A 24,787-nucleotide genomic window follows, 5' to 3' on the forward strand; every position below is an offset into this window, starting at 1 on the left:
AAGATGGGCCAGTTCTTGCATAGCAGAGGTTTTTCCCTAATGTTTTCTCTCCTTTAATTATTTACCTCATAAAGAAACCAGCTAGATAGAGTAAGTATGCATTCAAGGCTAGGGCATGCTATGTTTTAAAATTACAAGGTGCTTATGCACTGTTTGACGTATTGCTGCTTCTCCCTAACAGCACCAGCAATCCTTTATTGAAGGCAACCTCTAAGCCTAGAGCAACAGAGTACATCCATGAAAATAAGAAATTTAGTAGCCTATTCCTAATGAAGTGAGGATGTCATCTTCTGAGACAAGTGCATAGGGTTTGTTCTTATGCCCTAGCATGGGTGGTCACAGCCTACCATAACATGAATCCACTGTTAAACAAAACCCCACTGTCTCTATTGAATTAAGCTAAAGCAGGAGCTGAAAACACTGGGGCACTGTGTGTGCAATATATGCTGGTGAGTGGTTCAAAGGCATTACTAAAAACTGTAATAGAAAAAGACCACTTCCCTCAGCATGACCAGCAACCTGCCGCAAGCCCACCACACCACAGACATATCCCCACTTACGACCGAAATGGATGGGTGCCTACTAAAGGTTTCTTAGCCAGACGAGTAAAACAGTCTTAACCGAAAGCTAGCAAGCTAAGCAAGATCTTTAAGCCAAGCAAATGGAAATGGAAAATTCTGCAGGACACACTAAATACTGTGCTGCACAACTGCAGATGGCTGTCATGTGGCGCAGCCCATTTCAGTGTGGTCAACTAATGCAACACATATGCTGGCAAGCGCCTTGGGACCAAAGCAGAAGGCTCTCTTTGGAGCAGCCTCTCCTCACTGTGGTCTGGCAGGCAGTGAATGGCATGATATTTGAAAGGGAAGTCTAAGAAATGAGCACACCATTATGGCTGTGCTCTGAGATCTCCATCCCCCTATCTGGATCAGAAAAGATCCGGCAGTGCCCATCAGATGGAGTGGCAGCAGCAGCAGGAGCAGAGCACTGAGAATCACTGGAATGCCAGTGACACTGCTCCCCCACCATCCTGCACAGCCCTCAAAAGGCAGCGATGGCCAAGGGGGGAGAGCCAAGACCACAAACACAAAGCTACTGCCCAGAAGGACTTAGTTGTAAATTTGGAGGCACCTTTAAAGTCAAATTTCAAAGATGGATGCATCAGCTAAACACTTTCTTCAGCATGGCTAACTGGTCCAGCGTGATCCATCACTTACATGTCCCCCATTGTGAGTGTGACACTGAGAGCGAGTACCCCAGCACCTGCCCAAAGAGACATGGGGCTGGGAGGGGAGGCTGAAAACACCAGCCCTTGTTTTAAAAGGTTGGGGGCTTACACCCCAGATTGTCAGCAAGTGAGGGTGGTTTCAGCAGCCCCATGGCTGCACTAAGGCTGTTTTCATCCTACCATGGTAGGCTCTGGCACATGGAGGAGCACTGAGACAGAGTGCAGGATGCAAATGGAGCTGTAACTCTGCCAACCCTTTATGCAGCTGGTTGCGGAAAGCACGTGATGACCCTTCTTAACTAACACCAAAAAAGAGGTGACAGAATCATCTCACCACAGAGTTTGTGGGTCCTCAGTTTCACAAGGGCTTCTGCTTCACTTCTGTGAAAATCTCTACTTTTGTGAAAAATTCAGTCTAATTCTGTGTTGGCTGAAAGCCACTGAGTGGTGAATCACACTCAGAGTATGCAAAACTTTTCAAAAGTTATAAATGCTACATGTTTTCACAAATGAAACAATTACTCACAGCTTCACTTACTCTTGGGTGTAGTTCCTGAGACAGTATGTGCTCACTGATGTGAATAACTATAAAAGATACCAGAGCTTTAGGCCTACTCTTCATTCTCTATAACCTAATCCAATAATGTACCTGTAGGCATTGTAGAGATTCCTCTTTTCATTCATATTCTGACACCGTCCCTCAACCGAACAGGGCAGGGTGAAGTTTCTCGCAGGAAATTCCATGAAGCAGTCACTGTTACTGGTGCAAGAGCTCTCCTCAATGCTGGCATCATCCAGATCTGTCACCTTCAGTTCCCCATCCACGATCACAAACTGCCGAGGACGAAAATCCAGTAATGTCACAGAGCCGAGAGGAGAGTGAGCCAAGTAATGCAGAAGCCGAACTAAGCTGAGACATATCTGTAACACAAAAGCATGGATACCTTGCATTATTTTCTCAGTGGAAAGTATATAATGAAACCACTTTAGCTGAAGATATGTTCATAAATATATGACTTAATATAAGCATTATAACTTATCCTCAAAACTGAATGTTGCAACCAACTTATTTTTCACAGGATTAACATAGCTGATTGTAAAACCCTGAGAGACTTGAAACAAAAATAAGTTTCTTTACCAGTGCTTTCCCACGTTATTCTTGAAGCAGGGCTCATTGTTGCTATTCTTACTTTTAACAGAAAAAAAGCACTAAGTTTTAATAACACATTACACACAGGCCTTGACCACACAGTCTGATCCTGCTCTTTTACAAACTCCAGGTCTGGAAATTTTGGCTGGACCGCCCTGCACCCGTGCCTGGAGCCCCAACTGCAGACGCTCTCTGAATTACCTTTGTAGTGATCCTGCCTTTTGACTGCTTTTATGATATTTTTCCACTGGTTCCTCTGATGTTTGCTTTTTTCCAGGGGAGAGGGAAGCAAATTGCCAGAAAAGGCAGAATTGCCAGAAACAGGAGCTCCACAGCTCCTCCGTAACTCTTCGCCATGCATCAGAATAGAGCACATAGGTCTGTCTGCCTTGGTGGACCCTCATGCACCACTTCAAGGCTGTGGTGGCAGCTCTGTGCTGATGCTTCACTTTTCAATTCAAGGTTTGTAACTCGAGTAACTGTTATTAGACAGCAAACTCGATGAACACTGAACTCGGCCCCCTTACCAGAGAACTGTTTTCAATTGACACATTCCTTTAGAATCCACTATGTAACCTATTAATGCAAATGCCACATTAATATGAACCCAGTTAAATACTGGAATTTTTATGTATTAAATTAATAACAGGTCTTACTCAGTCTAGCAAGTTTTTTACTATTTATACATAATCTTTGTTTTCTGTTAAAATACAATGCTAAGGGCCCGTGCACTAATGTAGTCAAATCCAAATTTAATCTTGGGGCATAAATGATGCACTCGGGGGAACACCTAAACACATCATTGATAAGAAAGCTGAGCACATCTGAAACTATCCCTCACAGTCACTTCTGGGACATTAGGACTATCTCATGCTTCTACATAGTCATTCTCCTGGCTGACCAGATGAGAACATTTTTCTCCTACTTCCAGCACACCACAGTTCACATGGAGATACTTGCAAGTGTAGATAGGCCTAGTTATGGAATGCCAAACTTGACCACTCTTTTTTCCCCATGGAAGGACATAGGACTCATGCATGTGTCATTCTGAAATACACTGTACAGTAAAAGCACATCCATCCCAAACTAGCCTGTAATATACCTATCTTAAATTGCCAACAAACCCAGAATTTGTCCTGAATAAAAACACAGGCGGTTATCTGAAATTATTGCCTTTTCTTAAATGCCAAAAAGCCCCTGCTCCTGCACCAGCAATCTCTCTGCCCAATCCTGACAGGCTGTGCCATGCAGACCTGCTACCCAGCTGCAACTGCAAATGCCCCTGTACAAAAATTTTAAGCACACAGAAGGTGGCTTTGCTCTGTAACACACCTCTGGCTTACTCAGCTTACTGCTGAGTTCCTCAACACAAGGAAATTACTATTTGTAGGAATAATGTCATGATTTATGCAGCCATTTTCAGAACTGGACCACAAACAAGTCTCTCAGATCAAGAAGACACAAGTTTATTTCCTTCCTCTTTATGTTAGTTGCATCCTAGACAAACTGATGAGCATAACTTCATTACAGTGGTCCCAGGAAGGTTTCATCTGTAATTCTACCTCTGTGAATCAGCTCAACACCTTCAGCTAATTCTCCTTCATCTCCCTTTGCAATTGCTCACTTGGAAATACTCACGTTGCAAGGAAACTTCTCTGTTTATTATCCATAATCTAACATATCTCTTGGTCATTTACTTTGTACGTAATTGCTGTCACAGTCCACTGTTTGCAATCCCTGGATGAGACAAGACAGGTGGTGCTATATTTTGGGAGCCCTAACGAGTACCTCTACCGCATATCAAGACTGCACTTCTTTCAGGAAAAGAGAGCTGAAGCTTTGCACTTGCTCCAGCTATATTAGTAAAATTCTGCCAGGGAACATTCCTGGCCATAGAAACATAATCCCACATGCACACTGGCTAGCATGGTCTCTGGTTCAGGTCTGATCGGGACAAAGGCTGTTCTCCCACACTGTCCCCAGACACAATCCAGAAGGCAGCATGGCCCAAGGACCGTTTCTGACAGGCATCCTGCTTGCAACCTTCAGAGAGTGCAAGAACTCAATAGCACATACATGGGCTGCACCTTGCTGTTTTGACTCTTGAGATCAGTCAGGCGCACTTTTAATTTTCTGGCATAGATGCAGACAAGCAATCCAAAGTGTTTTCGATGAAGACTGCTGCTGCCTTTCAACATCCTAGGGAGTTAACTTCAGACAACAACACATCCCAATATACAACAAGTAAGACAGCTCTGTCCTGATCAAAGCATTGCTGCAGTCTGGCTTCATTTTGGACAAATTAAGTGCGACCTTCATGCTCCTGGTAAATTGCCAATGCGGTGGACAAACTGAGTTTGAGATTTGTGTGCATTCATTTTACTCTTCCTCCAGTAAAAATTAACAGAGCAGGAAGCAGTAGAAAACAATTATAAAACAAACTTATGATAAGGATCAGAAGAGAAATGTAACATCCTTCTATTGTTTAAATCCCAGTTGCAGAGCACAATGCTCAATGCCAAAAAGCCTGGGCCCCAAGCTTTAACAAGTAAGAAATGTTTGAAGCTATCATGTAAAAACCATGTAACTGATTACAATTAGATATCATCAACAGACAAAATAGTACAGTATCTTAAACACTGCAGAAAGGGAGTGCCAAATACTGTTTCTAAACCAAGATGCAATCATATGCAAAACAAACATTTAATAAATGTGAATTGCACTGAATAGTGTATAACCCCTGCTTCATAATATTATTTTGTATTCCTCGCTCTCTTAAAAGTCCTTATAAAACAGTTGTTACTTACCCGAAATCTGTCCTCCCAGGAAGTCTGTAAAAGCTGAATCATCTCTAAAGGTGAGCCCAGTTCAGTGATGGTTGTCAGTGTGTCTGGGATGTCGTTGCTATCTTGGTAGCAATAGCCATAGAGCTGAAAGCAATCACAACCAGGCAGTATTAGTGCAATGTATCTCAGCATACGGATTCCCAAGGGAGCCTTTGAGCAGATTATCTGGCACAACTTGTGACCCTGCAGGAAGCTCATGCTGGAGCAGTGCATGAAGAACTGTAAGCTTTGGGAAGGACTCAAAATGTTCATGGAGGACCGTTTCCCATGGGAGGGATCCCACACTGGAGCAGCAGAAGAGTGTGAGAAGTCCTCTCCCTGAGGACGAAAGAGCTGCAGAGACAACATATGATGAACTGACCAAAACACCCTTACCCCATCTCCCTGCACTGCTCAGGAAAAAAGGTAGGGTGCTGATCAGAAGTGGAATCCAGGAAGGCAAGGGAGAAGTAGGGGAGGAAGGTATTTTTAAGATTTGGATTTGTCTTTCATTATCCTGCTCTGATTTGATTGGTGGTAAACTAAATTAATTTTTCCCCAAGTTGAGTCTGTTTTGCCCATGACGGTAATTGCTGAGTGATGTCTCCCTGTCCTTATTTCAGCCCACAAGTCTTTCTTGTATTTTGTCTACTCTCTCCAGCTGAAGAAAAGAGTGAGACTGCAGCATTGGTGGATATCTTGCATCCAGACAGGGTCAACCCACTACAGACGTATAAGAAAAATAGCAGTAATTTAAAATATCCATGAATGCACAAACAGAAATCTATCTGAGGAAAGTTAGTTTGGCCTATGCTATACCTGACTAAGACTGCTTTTATGCTTAAAAGACATCATAAAATGGCTTTTAATGACATTTCCCATATGACTACTGTTTGTGCACTGAGTGGTAATGTATATTTGAATGGCACACCACATTGAAAAGCAATTGAAATGCCAAAACTTATCTTTTCCCAGTCAGAAATTGCCTCTCACTATACCTGATGGACTTCTGTGTACAGTATGCAGGGCAAATACTCCAAAATATCTGTCAGTAGCTTCTATAATTTAAAAACATTTAAATGGCAATTTCAGACATGCCCCAGTTTCTTTTATTTGCTTTCTGAGGACATTTGAATGATTTTCACTTGTACAAATACTTGCAACAAGAATATTTAAAGACTTCGGAGAAGAGATGTCTCGCTTTATATGGAGTGGGACAATGTCTGAAGGCTTTTATGAACTCCCTGCCAAACCCTGACAGAGACACTGTTAAATGAGCGTGATAAGGATCTGATCACAACTTTCCAGCCTGAACAGCTTGCACATGAAATAAAACTAAATGTAATCTCTGCCCCCAGTCAAATAAAACACAGTAAAAGGGTCTGTGTGAAAATGTAGCATTAAAAAATGCCCTGTTGCTATTCCTCTACTGCCTTGTCTTGCGTAATTTGATTTTTCAAACCTGTTTTAGTTAAAAAGCTCCTCTGTGCTGAAGGGACTCAGTCATGGCTCTGCAGAAGAAGTCAGGTTCATGCAGACCAGAATAGAAACCAACCCTAAATCATCAGGGAAGCAGAGCCAGACTAGTGAGTGGCATCGCTGGAGGGAGCAGGCTGAGGCTGCACACAGCCGCTGCGAGCAGATTCCAGTATCAAGCACATTCTTACGGCTTGTGACCTTCCCAGGCAGAAAAGCAAAGACCAGGCTAAAGTCAGCAAATACAGGATTTGTTATGAACCATGCTGCTAGTTTTGACTGTTGCTGTCTACATTTAAAGGAAAAAGGAGTGCCAAAAAATGTAAAAGAAGTAAACAATTTTTCTTTTTGGTGTAAAAATGGCACTGTATTTCAAAACAGCTGCTTAAACATGGACATTAACCTAAACAAAAAAAAAAAGGAGCTAGAAGATTTTATTTTAAAACATGCCAAAAAGAGAATTTGTGACAGATGCCAACATGAACATTTGAAGTATGAAAACAGACCTTTGTCTTTACTGCCACAACCATGACAAAGATATCAACAGTAATAATTTCTTAATTTAGAGCCATTTGGACAAGACTTGGGTTTGTTCCTTATCATATGTGACACCACATCTGCAGCTTAATGACAGCTTAATGGAGTTAAATCTTTGTCTGCTACAAACTGCCTTGGAGGATCACATGAGCACAATTGTTTAAGCCTTCCAAGCAAACAAAAAATGAAATTAAATGAAAATATTTAATACAATATATATTATTTTCCCCAGGACGAGTTGGATTCTTCAGCCCTTACTATTTCACATCTCTCTTGTGTGTGGGCAGACTAAGGAAGCATGATGAATTTCAGTAGGTTTGAAAACACTCACTTCTAAATGTCAAAATCTAGCATCTGTTTCAGTATCATCTGCAGAGTTCAGCTCTTGTCTTTAGCACAGTAATACCATCCACTGGGAAAAAGAGCCACCAGGGAAATTAGCAAGCAATCCAGACTGGGAAATGACAGTATCGCAGTAACGGTTGGTTCAAAGTTACACTGAATACAAAAGTCGTATCAATTTTCATGAGACATTCTCAACATTTGTGAAAACAATTTGGGAAATAGAAATACAGAACACAAACAAAAATTATACATTTCTTTTTATTATAAAAACATAAGACATATACGTTTCTACACACAAAATATTGAGAAATTAGTCTTACTATCTAATTATGTGCCTGTTAACACATAAGTAGAAATTACAGTACCTATTTGTGTCTATTTTATCTCAATCCATAAATGTCAATAGTAACAATAATGATTTAAGTTTGTGCTCAGAGAACTGGAACATTGCTCGTTAGTAAATCTTTCATTTTAGTGTCCAATTTGTACCTTGGTGAAAGTCTTCACTGACCAAGTATCTGAGTACTTGGTGTGTACTTTACTATACTAAGACCCATTTAATCATTTCGGTCACCATGGATGGAAGCTTAAATGATCTGATCCAGTTTTGGTTTCATATTAAATTGCTCTTTATTATCTCAAGAAAATTTTCTTGCACAAGTACTGCTGAACTTAATCAGCCTTACAAGCTGAAAAACACAGTACTGAGCAAGTTAGTATAGGTCTAACAAAAAATACATAATCTAACCTGAGCTCTTTATTGCTTTTACTTAAGTGAAACCTCTCCAGATGCAGTGTTATTACATAATTATATAGCGTTATAAAAGCACAGAAGTCTGAGATACAAAAGATTTATTGGGATGCATTTATATTTTTCTAAATGAACTCCGGAAACTAAATGCAAAAATGCACATGTAATTACATGGCCATATTTGAATGTGCAATTACTATGATTACAAACTGGGCAAGTCCCAACAGCCAGTTAAACATCTAAAATGGTTACATTCATCCCCTCCTGATGAACCACCATCCAGCATACAGATGTTACAAAATACAGAATATATATAAATGTAAAATATTTACAGACAGTAATAGTCAGGCCTTTCGTTTAAGAAGATGACTTACACAACACCAGAAACAAGTACAGAGGTACTACCCAAAACACTTTTTTTTAACTTCCTTTTGGTTTTGTCCAATCCTTTTTAAGGTCAGAAATGAGACAGAATGGTTTGTATTCCCAGACAGTGAAGTAAGAAACAGATAGCTGGTGCATAAAATAACAAGAAAAATAACCACACGGGGAAACTGAGTATAGCGGGAAGCAAAAGATGAGCCAAAATATCTTCTCTATCTGAAATTCTATTAGGTTGGACATCAATCTCAGCGTCACAAAGCTACACTTCAGACATATTCAAGAGTGATGGTTTTTCATACACTTTTTCAACATGGTTCCAATTAAATGAATGGAAAGAAATACAATCTCACATCTTTTTGCTATCTCAAGCCACTGCATTTAAATGCCATCCCAATATATTTTTGTGTAGAATCTAATAGCAAACAGTCACGATACTGGGACGCCTTTCTGTCTGTTTAGAAAAACGTATGCCAGATATGTTGACCTGTTCTCACATCATGTGCTGTTATTCATTTCGAGTAGCCCTGTTTACTGAATTATTCCCTCACTATTTGGATTTTCTCAGTTGTAAAGCCTCAGTCCTGCATTAGTCTTTCTGCACCCAAAACTCCCACTGACTCCCAACAGTTTTTAGGCATGCTGGGCACACAGGGTCAGCCCCTGTGAAACTTGTATTGCATTGTAGGAGCTTATGTCCCTACAGCTGGTCAGTTCACTTCCCTTTACAATTCCCTTTTACTACAAATTATGGGGACAGAGGTGCCCCTTTCAGAGGGGCTGGGGTAGTAGGGGAGGGCAAAAGCAGAGGTCATGCTCTACACAAAAGCCAACATGCTTACTGAATAAAAACACAAAATAAAGAAGCTTATTAAGCTGTCATCAGCAGGGTAAGTCTGTGCAAACAACAAGCCCTCCTGCACTGGCGTAAGCACCCTGGCCAGACTTTCAGAAAAATAAATGTCAAGCCACAACCACCGCCAAAGTGTTACATTTCATTTATGGAGGTTGCTCAGTTGGGAACAGTAGGACCCACCTTTTCCAGTGGGGATCTCCAGCCACTTTCCCCAGCTGGGGCTCTGCCGCCTTAGCTTGGCTCTGCTGCCAAGCTGTGACAGGATCACTGCCCCAGCTGCTGGAGGGCAAAATGCCCCTGGTACAGATCATGCCATTTCCCTTAAAGTTACAGAACATTGTGAATATTTTTCTTTCTCTCAGATAAACTGTAAATTTACCCTTCCATGAGTCCAGGAAGGAGACTGTGAAGTATACCACTACCATCTGTAACATAAGTGACAGGCTCAACTGCATTACACTGGAAGTAATTTTCAGAAACCTAACTTTAATCTCTTTTAATTTGGACTTGCCTGCACAGACTACACTGGCCCAACTGCTGCTCACAATAGAAAAGCGCATTAAATAAAATGCCACTTGTATGAAGAGCAACAGTAGTCAACACTTGACAAAACCTTTCTTTTCAAAAAAAGATGGACACAGGGTTACTTAATCAAAACTGTTTGTGTCGAGATTGTATTTTGAACCGCTTTGGAGCCCAGGGGAAATACAAAGCTCCCACCAGCCCTGGTAGCCTTTTGATGAGCCATTTGCTTGAGCTGCTATGTTTCAAAACCAGAACAGCAGATTTTACAAGCTAGTTTATTGCTAAGTGAATGTACTATTTTTCTGCAACTGGTCCTTGGATTCACCTTTCATGCCTGGAGCACTCAGACAGTCCCTGCAAGAGCAGATATCCCCAGCACTGTCTGATACAGCTATGATTTACTAATATATCACTTGAGACATTTGTGTCACTCTAAGACCTACTAATAACTTGTGTTTTAAATATTTCCCTTCATTGCTGATGGCATATACACATATAAATATTCATACATATATATGCTGTTACGTATCTATGTATGTATTTGTGTATATATGACATATATGTATACCTGTTTTTTGATATCTAATGTATATACATTATATTTGCACCTACATTTTAGTATGTTTTATATATATTTTTAAATATATATTAAAATACTTTTATATATTGCCACAGCTACTAAGCCCAAAAGCATCTGCAAACCTGTAATGTGCATCTCCCTGGAAAAAGGATGAGTACCCACAAATGCCTGTATTTAATAAAGACCAATCCAATGTCAACTTTCCTGCTGTAGAATATGGCACACAAGAAGTAAATTGATTTTCCCCCATTGAAATCTAGCAATCAAGCCCTGCAAAGTGCTGAGTTTCACTGTAGAAAGATTTTCATACAGGGCAGCTCCAGTACCACGCAGAACCTTTTAAGAGCTGGGCCCAAACTGTGTGCTGACAGCTGTGAGGCAGGATTTCCTCTGCTGCTGGATACTGGAACTGAGAGCAAGCAGTGGGTAATTCAAATATTAAACTCTAAATTCATATCTCTGTCTAGGCTTTTATTTATAAATGTATTATTATGATTAGCACTAAACTCCAGAAGAACTAGAAGGCACAAGAACTCACACCTGGCACTTGTAGTGAACCTCTTACTAAACATTTTCATTAACAGAAAAAATGGAATTAGTACTTAGAAATAGAATCGTATGTGTATCAACCATATCTGTCAGTATATCCGTAGAGGTCCAGAGATATCTCTATATATTTTATATACCTATGTGTGTATATACATATCCATACATACTTGCTGCTCTGACACATATTATGTTGCCCATAATCTTATGATTTAGTAACATTATCTCCCCTTTACTCTCCCTGCTTTCCTCATACTTTGAAGTAGAAAATTCTTCTACTAAAAACATTTATAGGACTTTGAATTTGCATTGCACTGCACAAGCTCAAGGCCCAACCCTGCAAATATTTAGTCACACAAGCAGCCTACTCTTGTAAAGCCTTCCAGTGAAGACAAATAGATCACTCATACAACCACAAATGCAATGGAAAAAGGCTGATATCACTGGAGGTATAGTTCATTATCTTGTAAATAGCCAGATCAGAAGGTCCCCTGACCTCCATCGACAGCCATTGCATTCAGTTTCACTGCACCACAAGTTTAACCCTTTGTCATGACGTGATTTTACGTTACAAAACTGTCAAATAACTCCTGCGCATCATATGTTCAGAAAAGCTTCTCTTGAATTCATTATTATAAATCCATCTGTGTAATTCTGCTTAGTTATCCAAGTGATATAATTTTGTACTTTATCATGGCAAGCTTTAAAGTAAGCTCAGTCTCCCTCAGCTACATAGTCCCAGAAAAAGGCGTGTCTTTTCAAACTAAGTTGTTCCACATTTGGTCTAAAACAATATAAAACCCCCATGTTTGGTGTCTATTGCTTAAGCTGAGCAGTTCAGCTGAGTATGATAAAAAATAACAACTCCACATTTGGTCTAAAACAATATAAAACCCCCATGTTTGGTGTCTATTGCTTAAGCTGAGCAGTTCAGCTGAGTATGATAAAAAATAACAACTCCACATTTGGTCTAAAACAATATAAAACCCCCATGTTTGGTGTCTATTGCTTAAGCTGAGCAGTTCAGCTGAGTATGATAAAAAATAACAACTCCTTCAAAATTAGTCTAGAGTCAATATTAGTATTAGCACAGTGCCTGTGAGAACGAGTTCTTGGTAAGTTTTTCATAGCCATCACAGAAATGAAAAATGGCAATAGAAGCTAGATGCCAGGAGGCATCTACCTGAACCATCAGATAGTTGTGTTGGCACAAAAATCCACAAAAAAGGATCTTAAAACCAGCTTGCATATTTTAGACAGACACTTTACAAACCAGGGCTGCAACACTTCCAAGTATGGCCCCAGCAGACAGCTGTATCCACCAATGCTCTCTGTGTCCAAGCAGCAAGCAGAAGGCCAGAAGAGCAGAGCTACGTCAGCATTGGTATACCCTTCCAGTGGTCACCTCCTGCCTTCCTGGCCAACCACCACAGACCTGACTGCCCTTTCCAAATATGGCTGCAATTAGAAGACAGTGCATATACAAAAGGGCCACAATAATCCAATTCAAGGACAGGACAGGATAGGGTATTTCAGTTGGTCAGTGGGAAGGGACATGCAACGATCAGCTAGTCCAACTTCCTGATAACTTCAGGTCTGACCAAAACTTAAAGCAAGTTATTAAGGGCACTGTCCAAATGCCTCTTAAACACTGATGGGCTTGGAGCATTGACCACCTCTCTAGGAAGTCTGTTCCAGTGTTAGACAATCTGTTCTAATGTCAAGTCTCAACCTTCCCTGGTGCAGTTTTGAACAACTCCTACGTGTCTTACCACTGGATTCCAGGGAGAAGAGACTTACCTAGCTACCCCACACTGGGCAGGGTGCAGGGGAGGGTGGGCAAGCAGCAGAGAGGAAAAGAATAAGTTATAGAAACCATGTGCTTCCTCTTACAACTCTGTCCTGGTCATAACTAATTCCAGGCCAGGATATTGACAGGGTGGAAAGGCCTTGTTCATTCACTGTTGCTCCCATGAAAAAAGACAAACAGCAAGGGAGAACTTGATCATACCCACAGCATCCTGTGGTGAACAGCGATCTCTCCAAGCCACTGAATAGAAGCAGTACTGGGCTCTCCTCAAAAAAAATGGATGAGGTTGCAAGTCATCAGCTCCCATAAAGGAGGCAGAAATTCAAACCAGAGTCTTCTGGAATGATTTACGTGGCACATAAAACTGAGAAGCAACCATAGAAATCATTCAACAAATGACTGGGATTAGTTTTATGAATGCTACTTTCAAAAGCAGGGACAATGTAGCACTTTTAACTTATGTGATGGCACGTGCCTTATGGAAAGCTTTTCCTGCCAGCAGCTTGGCAAGTTGAACACCCTCTGCCATCCCAATCAATTCAATGGGAAAAAATGTTATTTGTTGACTTCAGCACCAAGATGTGCAGCTTGCCTTCCAGGGACACGAACAGTTAAGAGTCGATTTGCAATTCTATCAGCCCCATGCTTCCAGCAGCTCTGGAGTTCTTGTTAACAGATCCTTTCTTCACTCTTAAAAGTGCAGGATAACATCTGGGCCTTTAGGGAAGCAGTCTCGCAATAAAGAAGCACTTTGTGTAATTTTTCTTTCCTCGCCAAACCGCATCTGTCTGCTCTAGCTGCCCTTCTCCACTCCACCCGAGCTCCTTGGGGCTGTGGGGACATCTGTTAGCAGCTACGGGCTGTCTCCACCGAGCCATCAGTAGGTGGCACTGCCTGCTTTTTTCTCTCCACCCACATGAATGTCCAGTCCCAACACCTGATATCAAACCACCACTACCAGTTTTGCAGGATGCCCAAGAGATTTAGATGCCTCATCTCCTTCAAGGTGCACCTACAGCAATGTAAAGCAATAGACTGACTGGGACAAAGAAGCAGCTTCATCACTGCTTACTGGACAGCAAGCAGTGGTGGCAGCAATTTCCAGAGGTGGCCAGCAAGAAATGCAAACCTCTCCTGCCACTGACAAGACTGTCTGAGACCTGAAGTTCCTCTGATCAAAATGCCATTTAAACAGACAGTTCCAGCCTGGTCTTGCACCATGTGGTGACCTCATTCATCTTTAGTCAACCTGTCCCAGGAGAAACTCAACTGAACTACTTTAGAAAAGCATTAGAAAGCATTCCCAGTCTAAAACGACTCTCCAACTTGCAGCAATGCCCTCCTGATGACTGTATGTGGTGTGCATGGTCAGATCCCAACCTGAAAGGTTAATTCTCAGGAGGCACTTGGTTTTGAAAGGTTTGATACCCAAGAGCTGGGAACCTCTGCTGTCCCACCCAAAATTCAGAATCACAAATTCTCCATATACACATCCATCAGCTGGTATCAGCAATTACAACACTTTTTTTAGGCCAGCAGTTCCCAAAGTTGTGATGATCAAAGTCTAGCCAGACACAGATCAAGACTTACTGCTGGGAACCCTGCACCACTGCCACCACAAAAGGGATTCAATGCCCACCCACTGGTAACAGGGAAGAGGTCCTTGAGTAGCTGCTTCCCCTACAGCATGATCTTGCCTTCTCTCCACCTTCTGTGAAAACAGCTGTGGATTCCTGCAAGGATGGTGAAGGATCAGACCTTCAAGAGTCCATACACTTCCTATGCAAATGTGTTTGCACTGGAAATTAATTGTGTATTGACTTTCTTCATACTTGGAAACATTGTCTACTTCCACCTGGAACAAGCAAGCTGGATGCAAAGCTTTATTATTTTAATTCTCACATTAAAATTGAAACTGCCCTATTCTGTTGGCTATGCATATGTATAGGAAAACCATCAGGGTAAAAATGTTTGTTAATTATCACATGTAAAGAAAAGAAAATCTTGTTTAAAAATAGGTATTTAAAAATACCAATTGGCTAGCACATCTTAAGTCTATTTGTCAGCAGCAAGTGCTGTATTATTTGCAGTACCAGTTTAATCAATTAATTTTCTAAGAGACAAAATATTCTCATTGCAATCATGACCATTTTTAAAAAATCAGTTATAAATACAATAGAACTAACTGAACCCTTTCACACGGAAACTGCTTTGGATACTTGGATGGTGACTCTTAGTCCGGACGCCGTCTTAAAATTTCCTCTGCACGTTCTAACTTTTCACTAAAGCTAAATACACCAAGTGAACTGGCCTTGTCTGGGCAGCCAGCAAACCACTGGTGCTGTTAGCAGCTAGTGTCTTCCGTCAGCCGCAGACAAAGCCAAACCTGTTCCTTTTGTGTGTATTTTTAAGAAAGCGGTAGCTCCTTCTTAAACGAATCATTGTGAACTCACACTGGAAGTGCTGATAAATAGCTGTCACAGAAATAAGCTTCGACTCTTCCAAACATCTGCAGTTTCAGAATTTCCCTCCCCTTCTCTTCAGCAATGCAAACGAAGAAAGAAGGGCAACACCCTTAATTCTGATATTCCAAGGCTATAATTACATTATTACAGTAAATCAAATATTGCCTTTGTGTCACTACAATTGTGCTCGTTGTTTGAAATTAACTGCAAATGGTTTGATTTTTTTTCTTCCTCATATATGGGCAGGGAAGAATTAAAGCACACTAAATCATCTTCCCCACTAAAATGCACGGAAAGCCAGGATTTAGAGACCAGCATCTGAACTCGACAAGAAAAGAAACCACAGCATGGAGGAAAAGGAAGAAATCGGGCACCGCATTTGACACAGAGCGACTGCAAAGCAATTAGCGGGCCACTAAATCCTCTGTTACAATAAATCAGTGACCCAGTTCCCCCTCCTCCCCAGTGCCCTTCATTATAAAATCAACTTTAATGAACTACCCCTCTCTTGTCCACTCCAAAGCAAATATATTTCCACTGCAGCCTGCACCTGCCCTTCCCAGCCCCTGCCGCCCCAGGGAGCCTCCCAGACTGCGCGGGCAAGGGGGACGACGGCCCAGCGCTGGCCCTTCGACAAGTGATGAGCAGAGCACAGAAATAAAAACAGGAAGGCAGGCTGCTCTTTCCTCAGCATTGCCTAATGTGAAACCACTCTCCCTCTTGTTGGTTTTCCGCGTTTCTTTTGCTAGACTTGATTCACATCTGCCAGGGCTGACACATCTGGCTCCTTCCCCAGGCGAAGGGCACAGTGGGTATGTCAGCATGTTATGTGAAGGCACTGGTACTTTCTGGAAAGAGCTCTTTTCCCTTCCATCATATATTGTACAATAATCAAGTCTTTTAAAAAGGATGGCAAAAAAAAAAAAAAAGTTGATTTTGACAAGAGACAGGCCCGAATGAGAACTGCTGAGACAGTAAAGAACAAGCCTGTTATCTTACAAACTACACTTCAGGCTGTCAGCTGCCAAAGATTTACAGGAAAATCCCCTTTCCTAGGACTGAACCGACACAAAACTTCATATCCAGCAAAAGAAACTCACGAAGGCGCTCACCCCGACTAGCCTCTGACCGGGGCCGGGGATGCTCTGGAGAAGTAAGAAGCGTTCCAGCCTAAGGCAGGGCGGCTGCCGGCCGCCTGCGTGGATGAGTCCCCGGGGCCGCTCCCTTCCACGCCCGCAGCGTGGGGAGGCGGAGAAAGACTTGCCTCAAGCAGCCGCGGTTCGCCTCCAGCCCCAGGCGGGGACTGCGGAGACCCGCCGGCTGCAGCCGGAGGGGCAACCGCGAGGGAGCCGCCGCCATGCCCAAACCCTCCCGGTTCCCCCCGCCTGCCCCAGCTGGGGCTGCTGCGGGCTGCCCGCCAGCCTTGCCCTCCCTCGGCGCGGCAGACTAGCAGGAGGGTGGCATGTCCTTCCTGCTATTTATAGCAGCCGACACGTATTTGGGTATGCCGCGAGTCGCCCGGGAGGGGTGGAAAGGAGCAAAAACGAGGCAAGAAGCAAAAGCAGCAAAGCTGCCGGCTCTTGCTGGCCCAATAGATGTGGTGTCGTGCCCTTGGCATCCGTAGCCACTGAGGTCCTCCTGCTCCAATGGGAGCTGAAGCGCCTGTCAAAAGCCAGACGAGGGGAGGAGATGCTGGCTTTTGAACTGATTTCATCTGCTTCGGCAGCAAACCCTGGACAGAGAATCTTAAGCCCTGGGTCAGCTTCCGCTGAAAACAAGTTACAAATCCGTCATGAGGTCGTCCGATCCTGTCCCCTTTAACATTTTAACAAAAGCCATAATCAGTACATTTCATGTTCATCGGCGCCCATTTTCTGCATCAGCTATAAGACTCCTGAATGACACCAGGGACTGCTCCTGACTCGCGGCGCTGCCCCGACAGTTGCCAGATAAAGCCTGTCAGGTCGATTTTTACGGTCTCCTTCCAAGGTAATGCCTTATCACACCTTTAGCCCTCAGACCACAGCAATCCGTCCCTGTGCGCCTCTAGAACGCGGTGTGTTGAACAAGGGGGGATGATGTCTGGAGGCTCTCGGGAGTCTCCCGCTCCCAGCCTGGCAACGTCCCTGGGGCTGATGCCGCTGGAGGACAGGCAAAAGAAAACACAACGACAAAATCAGAAGGAAACTGAAAATATGTTTCTGATTTAAGAGTAATCTATTTTTAAATTGGGTGGCATGTAAAAATGAAGCCCTAATTAACAGACGGGATTTTTGTCCATGAGAGCATTTTCCCAGCACAGAGGCTGGGCGTGTTTCTCTCACCACTTGTGGAAGAGCCTGCTCATTCTCCAGCTGCTCCTGGCTCCAGCCTCCTCGCCACCAGACACCTCGCATCTCACCTTCGCTTCCCCCTCCAGAGTCCACCTGACATTCCAGAATGGAGGAGTGAATTACTGCGGCTCCTCCAAGGTTTGCTGTGAGGAGAGTGGGGCTGTGGGCAGCTCTGACACCGCTGTTGGAAGATTCACCCTGCCTGCACTTGGAGGGCACAGACAACACCCCCCCTTCCATTTTGTGAGGGGGCTGGCTCCAAATTAACGTCAAATTAATCCTTCCAGAGAAGAAAACTACACATGAGTAACACGGAAAAGAAACACTAGTGCCAACTAAAATGACTCGAAACTTTAAAACACACGCTTCGAGTTCAACCGGGTCAACTCGCTTACACTGAGCAAAAAGGGGAGGGGGGGGGGGGGCGGGCAGGATCCTCTCAGAGCTTACAACTGTAGGGTGTGTTTCCTGCTATCAATACAACCAGTAGCGATGGCTACACCTAAGCAAGGTTTTTACATAAAGAGAATTCATTATAGTGTAAGAGAAGCAACTAACACGCTCCCTAGGAGCACAAGTTTTTGTGGTTCACAAGATGTTCTCCCTATGCATTATAGGTAGACCTGGTACCACAGAGGAAAGAATATGGACCTAGGAAGGAAGGAAGGCTGGTTAATACCTATTTTCTTAGCATGGATAAATAACGACCAGCCTTTCTTTGAACAGTATATGAAACTCGAGAGCTTTGATCGCTGAGATCCGAAGTTCTCGTGGGGGAGCTGGTACTCCTGCTGCAGCTGCTGAAGAAGAAACACAAAACTCCTTTACCCGATTCAGTTCAAAAAGCACCTACTGTGAGACCGTCTGGTCTAACGTTCATTTTTTATTCTACTGCAATGCTCATGCTATGCGAAACGCAATAGGAATTTCCATACCAGCATTTACATCCAAATGAACCCGCTGAGATTCATGCTGATGTGTAACAGTCCTACAATACAGCCCCTTCTGGCAAGTGCGGCGGTGCTGGCGCACCGGCCAGCAGGACTCACACCCGGCCTGTCCCGGATGAGCACCCCGTGGGCTGCCCCGTGTGCCAGGGCTGCGTGGATCCCGCAGGCGCCGCTGCCGAGGCAGCGCCCGCCGGGAGCTCCAGAAGAGGCTGCCAGGGGTGACCCTGCCGCCGCCTTCTCTCCGAGGGTCTCCGGAGCCTGTGCAGCACTTGCATTCAAGCTGGTCTTTATTTCCCGCATTTGGGGAGTACTGCGAGTTCTTCCTCAGACTTCTCCCTCTCCCCCTTCCCCAACCTCAGGATTCATTTTGCTTACAATGAAGAGGGATCAGAGATCGCGCCGCAGGGCCAGCCACCGCGGGGGAGATGCCGGGCGGCACGGGCAACGCGCTGCATCCCGCACCATTCCCCAGCCGTGACCCCGGACCCGCCCAGGGCGATTCACTTGTCGACGGGGGGTGAGCACCGCTGCTGCAAGAGGAAAGCACCCATCGAAGCGCCTCCCGCCTTCTCCGCGGATGTGTGATGAGGAGAGAAGGCGCGGAGCCGCCGTACCAGCGATAGGGACATCTGTTTCGGCGACTGCCAGCCCCCACCGTGCCTCTCGACGGGGGTGCGGCTCCCCACGGAACAGGGTGTGTGTGCACATATATACACACAGAGTGTATGTGCAAATTCTCGGGAGCTCCCCGGCAAGGTCCCGACCCTCTCCCCGAGCACGCCGGGAGTGGTGGCGGTGGCTTCGACAGGTTGTCCGCGGTCGGACTACGAAAACGACGGAAAAGCGGCGCGACCCACCCGCCCCGGCGGTGCTCCGAGCCCGCCCGCGCCCGGCCCGCGTACCTGCAGGACGTTGGCGTGGCGCAGCCGCTGCAGCAGGATCATCTCCTTGATGATCTTGTAGGCGGCCAGGCGGTAGCAGTCCCCCAGGGCGGAGAACTGCCGCACGCAGTGGGCGATGTCGTGCCCGCCGAAGTCCACAGCTTTCAGGGCCACGGCCAGCGTGCGGTTGAGGACCGCCTTGTAGACCGCCTTGGTGTACCCCGAGCCCAGGTACTGCACGCCGCTGACATCGCGGATGTCGCGGCAGCCCAGCAGCGGCGGCTCCAGCGAGAGCTCGGCCGAGGCGCCTGTCCAAGGCCCCGCCGCCGCCGCTCGGCCCCGCGGCCCCGGTGGCCGCGGCTGCTCCGCCGAGGTGCGCGGCGGCGCCAGGTCCATCAGGCGCCGCTCCCGCGGCCGCAGCGGCCGCCGCCCCGCCGCCGCCGCCGCCGCCCGGTGCTGCCGGTAGCGCAGCACCTCCTCGTAGCGCTCGCGGATCTGCCGCACCAGGGCGGCCTGGCCGCCGCCGATCTCCTCCTCCGGCGGGTACAGGGGGGCGCCGGGCGGGGAGGGGGGCACCTCATCGCGGGGCGGCGGCGGGTGTTCGGAGCCGGGGATGAAGAGGAGGTTGAGCAGGGTGCCCAGGAGGAAGGCGAAGCAGCAGCCAGCCGCCACCGCCGTCTTCCTGCGCCTCATCGCCACTTCACTGACGGCTTGTCCAGCCTTTCGGACTTCTCTCGCCCCTTTCCCGGGAACCAGCTCCGAGGCTTTTTTCCCCTTTCTTTTTCTACCCTCCTATTTTTTTTCCTCCTGGTTATGCCGGCGGCAGAGCGGCCCCGGGCGCTCAGCCGGAGTTCAGCCCCTTACGACGCGCCCGCATGACACTTGCCTCCCTGCTTTTAAGGCTCTGAAGCACTTATTATTAGCGGGACCCGGGGAGGGCGGGGGGGATCCCCGTCCCGCTGTCCCCGCCGACGCGCGTTGATTGACAGCCCGGCCCTTCCCGCGGCCCGGCCGAGCAGCAGGGGGGCCTGGGAAACGTAGTCCCCCGGAGAAGCCCCGCCGGCCGCTGGCGAGCCCGGGAGCCGGGACTACATCTCCCAGGCTCGGCCGAGCCCCCCGGCGGGGAAGGCGCGAGAGGGGCGGGGCAGGCGGGTGGACCCCCCCACGTCGGGCGCTACGGCTGGGGGCTGCTGGGCAGGGCGGGCCCGGGGCGCTGCCGCTGGGCGGGGTGGGACCTGCGTAGCTGTCGTGGTGCCTACGCGTGTCCGCCCAGCGTGGGGAAAGTCTCGCCGGCAGCGGTTTGTGCGGGATGCCCATGCCCTCCCCCTAGACAGCCACGGGGTGTGTGGAGTGTGTTGTACAAGCGTTCACATAGCCACAGAGCCACATAAAGGCGGTCGATACATTTTTCCCACCTAAATAAAGCAAAAGGAGGCGGCTGCAGGCAGGCGCTGTGGGTTCGTCATTCGCAGTGAAAATTGCATCGGCCCCCTCCAGCCGCGGCACAGCGCGGGCGCTGGGGAGAGGAGAGAGGAGCTGGGGGGTGCGTGTCACCCATTGGAAAGTACAGCCACAAATCACGGGCTCGGCATGGGGTAGCCGCTGCCCTGTTGGAAATGTGAATTGCAGGGGTGAGCGCTAATGACATGGTTATCCATCAAGCCCACATTACGACGCTGTTAGCAACTAATTAACAAATACAATCAACCCGCGAAACTTCCACAAAGGAGAGACCATCAACAAGAGAAAAGACGTAAAGAGTCAGGCGAGGCAAAGTTCACCACAATGGAAACGGGGAATCATTTCCAATAAGGGAAAGGGACGAGACATTTCGGTAATACACATCGGACAGACAGAAAAAAAAAAAAGGAAAAAAAACCCCAGCGGCGGCTCGCGGGAACCAGCGAGCTGAGATCGCCAATGCTTCCTCTAGCGCCGACAGAAAACGGAGCTCAGGGAAACTCAGCTCCCGCTGCCGGCGCTCAGACCCGCGGGGATGCGCCCAGTGACCTGAGGCAACGGCGAGACGGGAGGAGGCGGGCGGCAGCTTTGGCTGGTGTGAAGACCGACCATCTCTCCCAGCAGTCTCGAAGCCTTTCTGTCGCTGATTCCCGAGAGTCCTCCTCAGGCACCGGCAGCACGGCCCACCTGCGGCCCCGCGCACGCAGTGGTCAGTGGCAGGGACTGCTACCGGACCGGGTGCCCCATCCCCGCGGGGCTCCCAAGCCTGGCAATAACCACTGCAGAAAAGTAACGGGAGGGCGCGTGATCACCAATTAAAATAAAAATAACAACTGGGGGGGCTGTTTGTACCCGGCGGGGCACTGGGCGCCCAGCCCAGGCTCCGCGGACGCTCCACTCCCGCGCACCCCACCGCACCGCACCGCACCACTCGCTCCGCCCGCCGGGGCGGTGCCACCTGCCCTGCCCGCGGGTGCGGAGACCACGGGCCGAGGGGAGATACACTGCGGCTGTTGGGGAGCCGGCGTTTTATGCTGGCTGTATCCCATGGGGAGGTTTCATTTTCTTTTTTTTACCCCTTTTTTTGGAGGAGGGAAGAGTGTGTCTTGGGTTTTCGTACTTCTGGGGAATTTTGGGGGGGGGGGTATTTTGTTATGTTGATTATTTGGGGGGATTTGTTAGTGTGTTTTGTTTTCCTGTAATCGTTTCTGTTCTTACGTAGTGGGAGCAGCGTTTCGCCTTTCAGCCATGCCAAGTAAGCTTGGTTGCTGACTTCCCGAGCCAGCTCGTTCCCGCTGCGGTCAGTGGGATTTCACAGGTTTAGGGGAGGACGGGTTGCAAGCTGGGATTTTTTTTTCCAAAGTAAGCGAGATCATAACGGTATGAAATTAGTTTCTAAAGGTGTGATACCTGCAGCCCTTCGTGTTTTGAGTGAGATCCCTTCAATCCCCGCAGACGACGGGAGGCTCGCGTTGCCTTCCCACGGTGGATGTGGGAGATCTGAATGTGCCGGACCTCCCCCGCTGCGAAGCCCTTCCTCCCCCGGCCCCTGGCAGGGCAAAGGCCTCTTGAAGAGACACCGTGCACTATCACCCAGCCGATCATCCTAAACCGTGCGTTGTAGGTCAAGCCATTGCGGCGGGGCCACAGCTGCGCTCTTACCGCGGCGCGCAGAAGGCGCGCAGCCGCCGCGCAACGCGCCGTGCTGCAGTTCCTCGTGCACTTGAAACTTACACGCACGGCTGAATTTACGGCTTGGTTGATATGAGCCAACACTTTCTATTATTGCACAGATAGAGTCAGAACACAGTCGGCGCGGTTGTGCAAGCCGACAGAGGAGGCGGCATTGGAATCATTACCAGCAAGTGGTTTGAGCTCAGCGGAATATTGCTTACAGGCCAAATCGGGGACGACCCGAGGCCAGCGGCCTCATGGAGGGGGTAGCCGGCTTCTCTGAGGGGCCGAGCGCTCCACGAAAGCGCAGCGTGGCCCCGGAGAGGCAGCCCCGTGGGAGCGGCTGGGCCAGCGCAGACGGGAGATCCTGCTCTGCCAGGTATCTCGCATGGCACCCGCACCCCTGGGTGTTCGGAGGAAGTGCGCATCTCCCCGAGGCGGGAGTTGTGCCGGCTTTTTCTGCAGGACAGGAGGGAGAGGGTCCGCAGTGACATGGGGGTCCACTCGCGAGCGTTCCCAGGCGCCGCAGAGGCTGCGCGCCCGCGGAGGTTGCGCGCCCACCGTCTTTGCGCAGTTTACAGGAACACAACCAGACTGCAAAACAGATGCTCCGTAACAACAGGCCACCTGTTTTTCACATCATGCTCCATTCTCAAAGCCGGTTTTCTTCATTATATGCTTCCCGACAGATACCATGAAATACATCACTCATTTAGATATGGAAGCTAGCCTCTGGAGGATGACTTGCGCGAAACACTTTGATGTTGAGAGACAGATTTCAAAAGACAGAAAGCCCTTTCGATGTTTCTAATTACCCCGAGCCTGGGGCCTGCCACTGATTAGGACCACGGTGCCGGGGTGATGCCGAGGCAGGCGGTCCGCGGCGGCGCAGCCCGGCTCGGCTCGGCTGGGCAAGGAGGAACAGTCCGCCTCCTCAATCCGCCCTGCTAGGGAAGACGATGCAGAAAAATCAGAGCTACCGGCTGAAGCCAACAGCGAGCCTCGTGCTGGCGTGAGAAGGGGGCAGCAGCCTTTGCTGCACCCCAGCGCCTCCCAGCCGCGGGAGGAGGTTTGGGAGCAGGCGGTATGTGCTCCCGCAGCCAAGGCTCTTCTGCGAGAGGCTGCGCTGAAAGCATTACAGCCCTTGCTAACACTTCTGCTCACATGCGAGCCTTTTATCTCGGCAGCGCAGTTGGAAAAGCTGAATCACCGCGGAGAGAGTGAGGACTGAAGGGTATTTTTTCATATGCAACAAGCTGCTCTTTATTTGATCTTCACAGCCCCTATTTCTATCAATATTCCTATTGATCCTGAGGGATCAAACACAGAAAAATTAAAACCATGCTACCATGCTATGTAAGATTAAGATCGTGTGCAATACATTGAGTGCTCCTTGGGGAAATAATTTTGTTGCTTCAGGAGCCATGGCCATCCTGGAGGAAAAGCTTGTGGTTCAGGAACAGGCAATGGGAACGATGTCAGAAGTTAGCCTCCAAACCTAGCCAGAAGCAATCTCAAGCGCCCATGCTCCTGTCCCCACTCTGCGCTCCCAGCCTACGTGGGCATCACTAGGGTATGGAGGCAATGAAATTTGCTAAGCTAAGCTCCACTGTCCTTGGTTTACGTTTACAAACACGCATCTTCAAGCGAGTTCCAGTGTTGGTCTCAAGGGATTTTGATGGCAGGCCCCAAAAAAGAAGTACTACATTTTCAAGAATCAGTAACTTCAAGATCTCACTTAAATAACACAACTGGAAACTGGGAGGTAGAATTATTCAGAGCTTCTGCTGAGGAACTTTGTTCTTCCAGAAATGTCCTATGCTCACATGATTTCCCTTTGACAATGAAGGAGTTAATTTTTGAAAAAATTACTTGGCAACCTTTTGAATTCCTGGCCACTTGTTCTGGCTGCTGTGGAAGGAGAGCTTTCATGGAAAGTCTAGCCCCAGACATGAGGCCAGAAGACCCTTGCAAACAGAGTCCATGTCCTGCATGCCTTTTTGCTGAAGG

The 24,787-nt window shown here is 47.1% G+C and overlaps 1 protein-coding gene across 1 annotated transcript in view; it reads right to left on the reverse strand.

Annotated features, from left to right (window-relative positions):
* The window catches only part of PKDCC (protein kinase domain containing, cytoplasmic), a 37,305-nt gene extending 16,782 nt beyond the window's left edge, over window positions 1-20,523 (reverse strand). Inside the window, exons 1-3 of the mRNA XM_071548041.1 lie at window positions 19,664-20,523; window positions 5,189-5,311; window positions 1,881-2,152 (exon numbers count right to left, since the gene is read on the reverse strand). Of these exons, the coding sequence (XP_071404142.1) occupies window positions 1,881-2,152; window positions 5,189-5,311; window positions 19,664-20,335 (1,067 nt within the window). The 5' untranslated portion in view covers window positions 20,336-20,523. The remainder of the gene's footprint in view (window positions 1-1,880; window positions 2,153-5,188; window positions 5,312-19,663) is intronic.
* Window positions 20,524-24,787: the final 4,264 nt, after the last annotated feature.

The sequence above is a fragment of the Pithys albifrons genome, chromosome 2, assembly GCF_047495875.1.
Source record: "Pithys albifrons albifrons isolate INPA30051 chromosome 2, PitAlb_v1, whole genome shotgun sequence".
Taxonomy (NCBI): domain Eukaryota; kingdom Metazoa; phylum Chordata; class Aves; order Passeriformes; family Thamnophilidae; genus Pithys; species Pithys albifrons.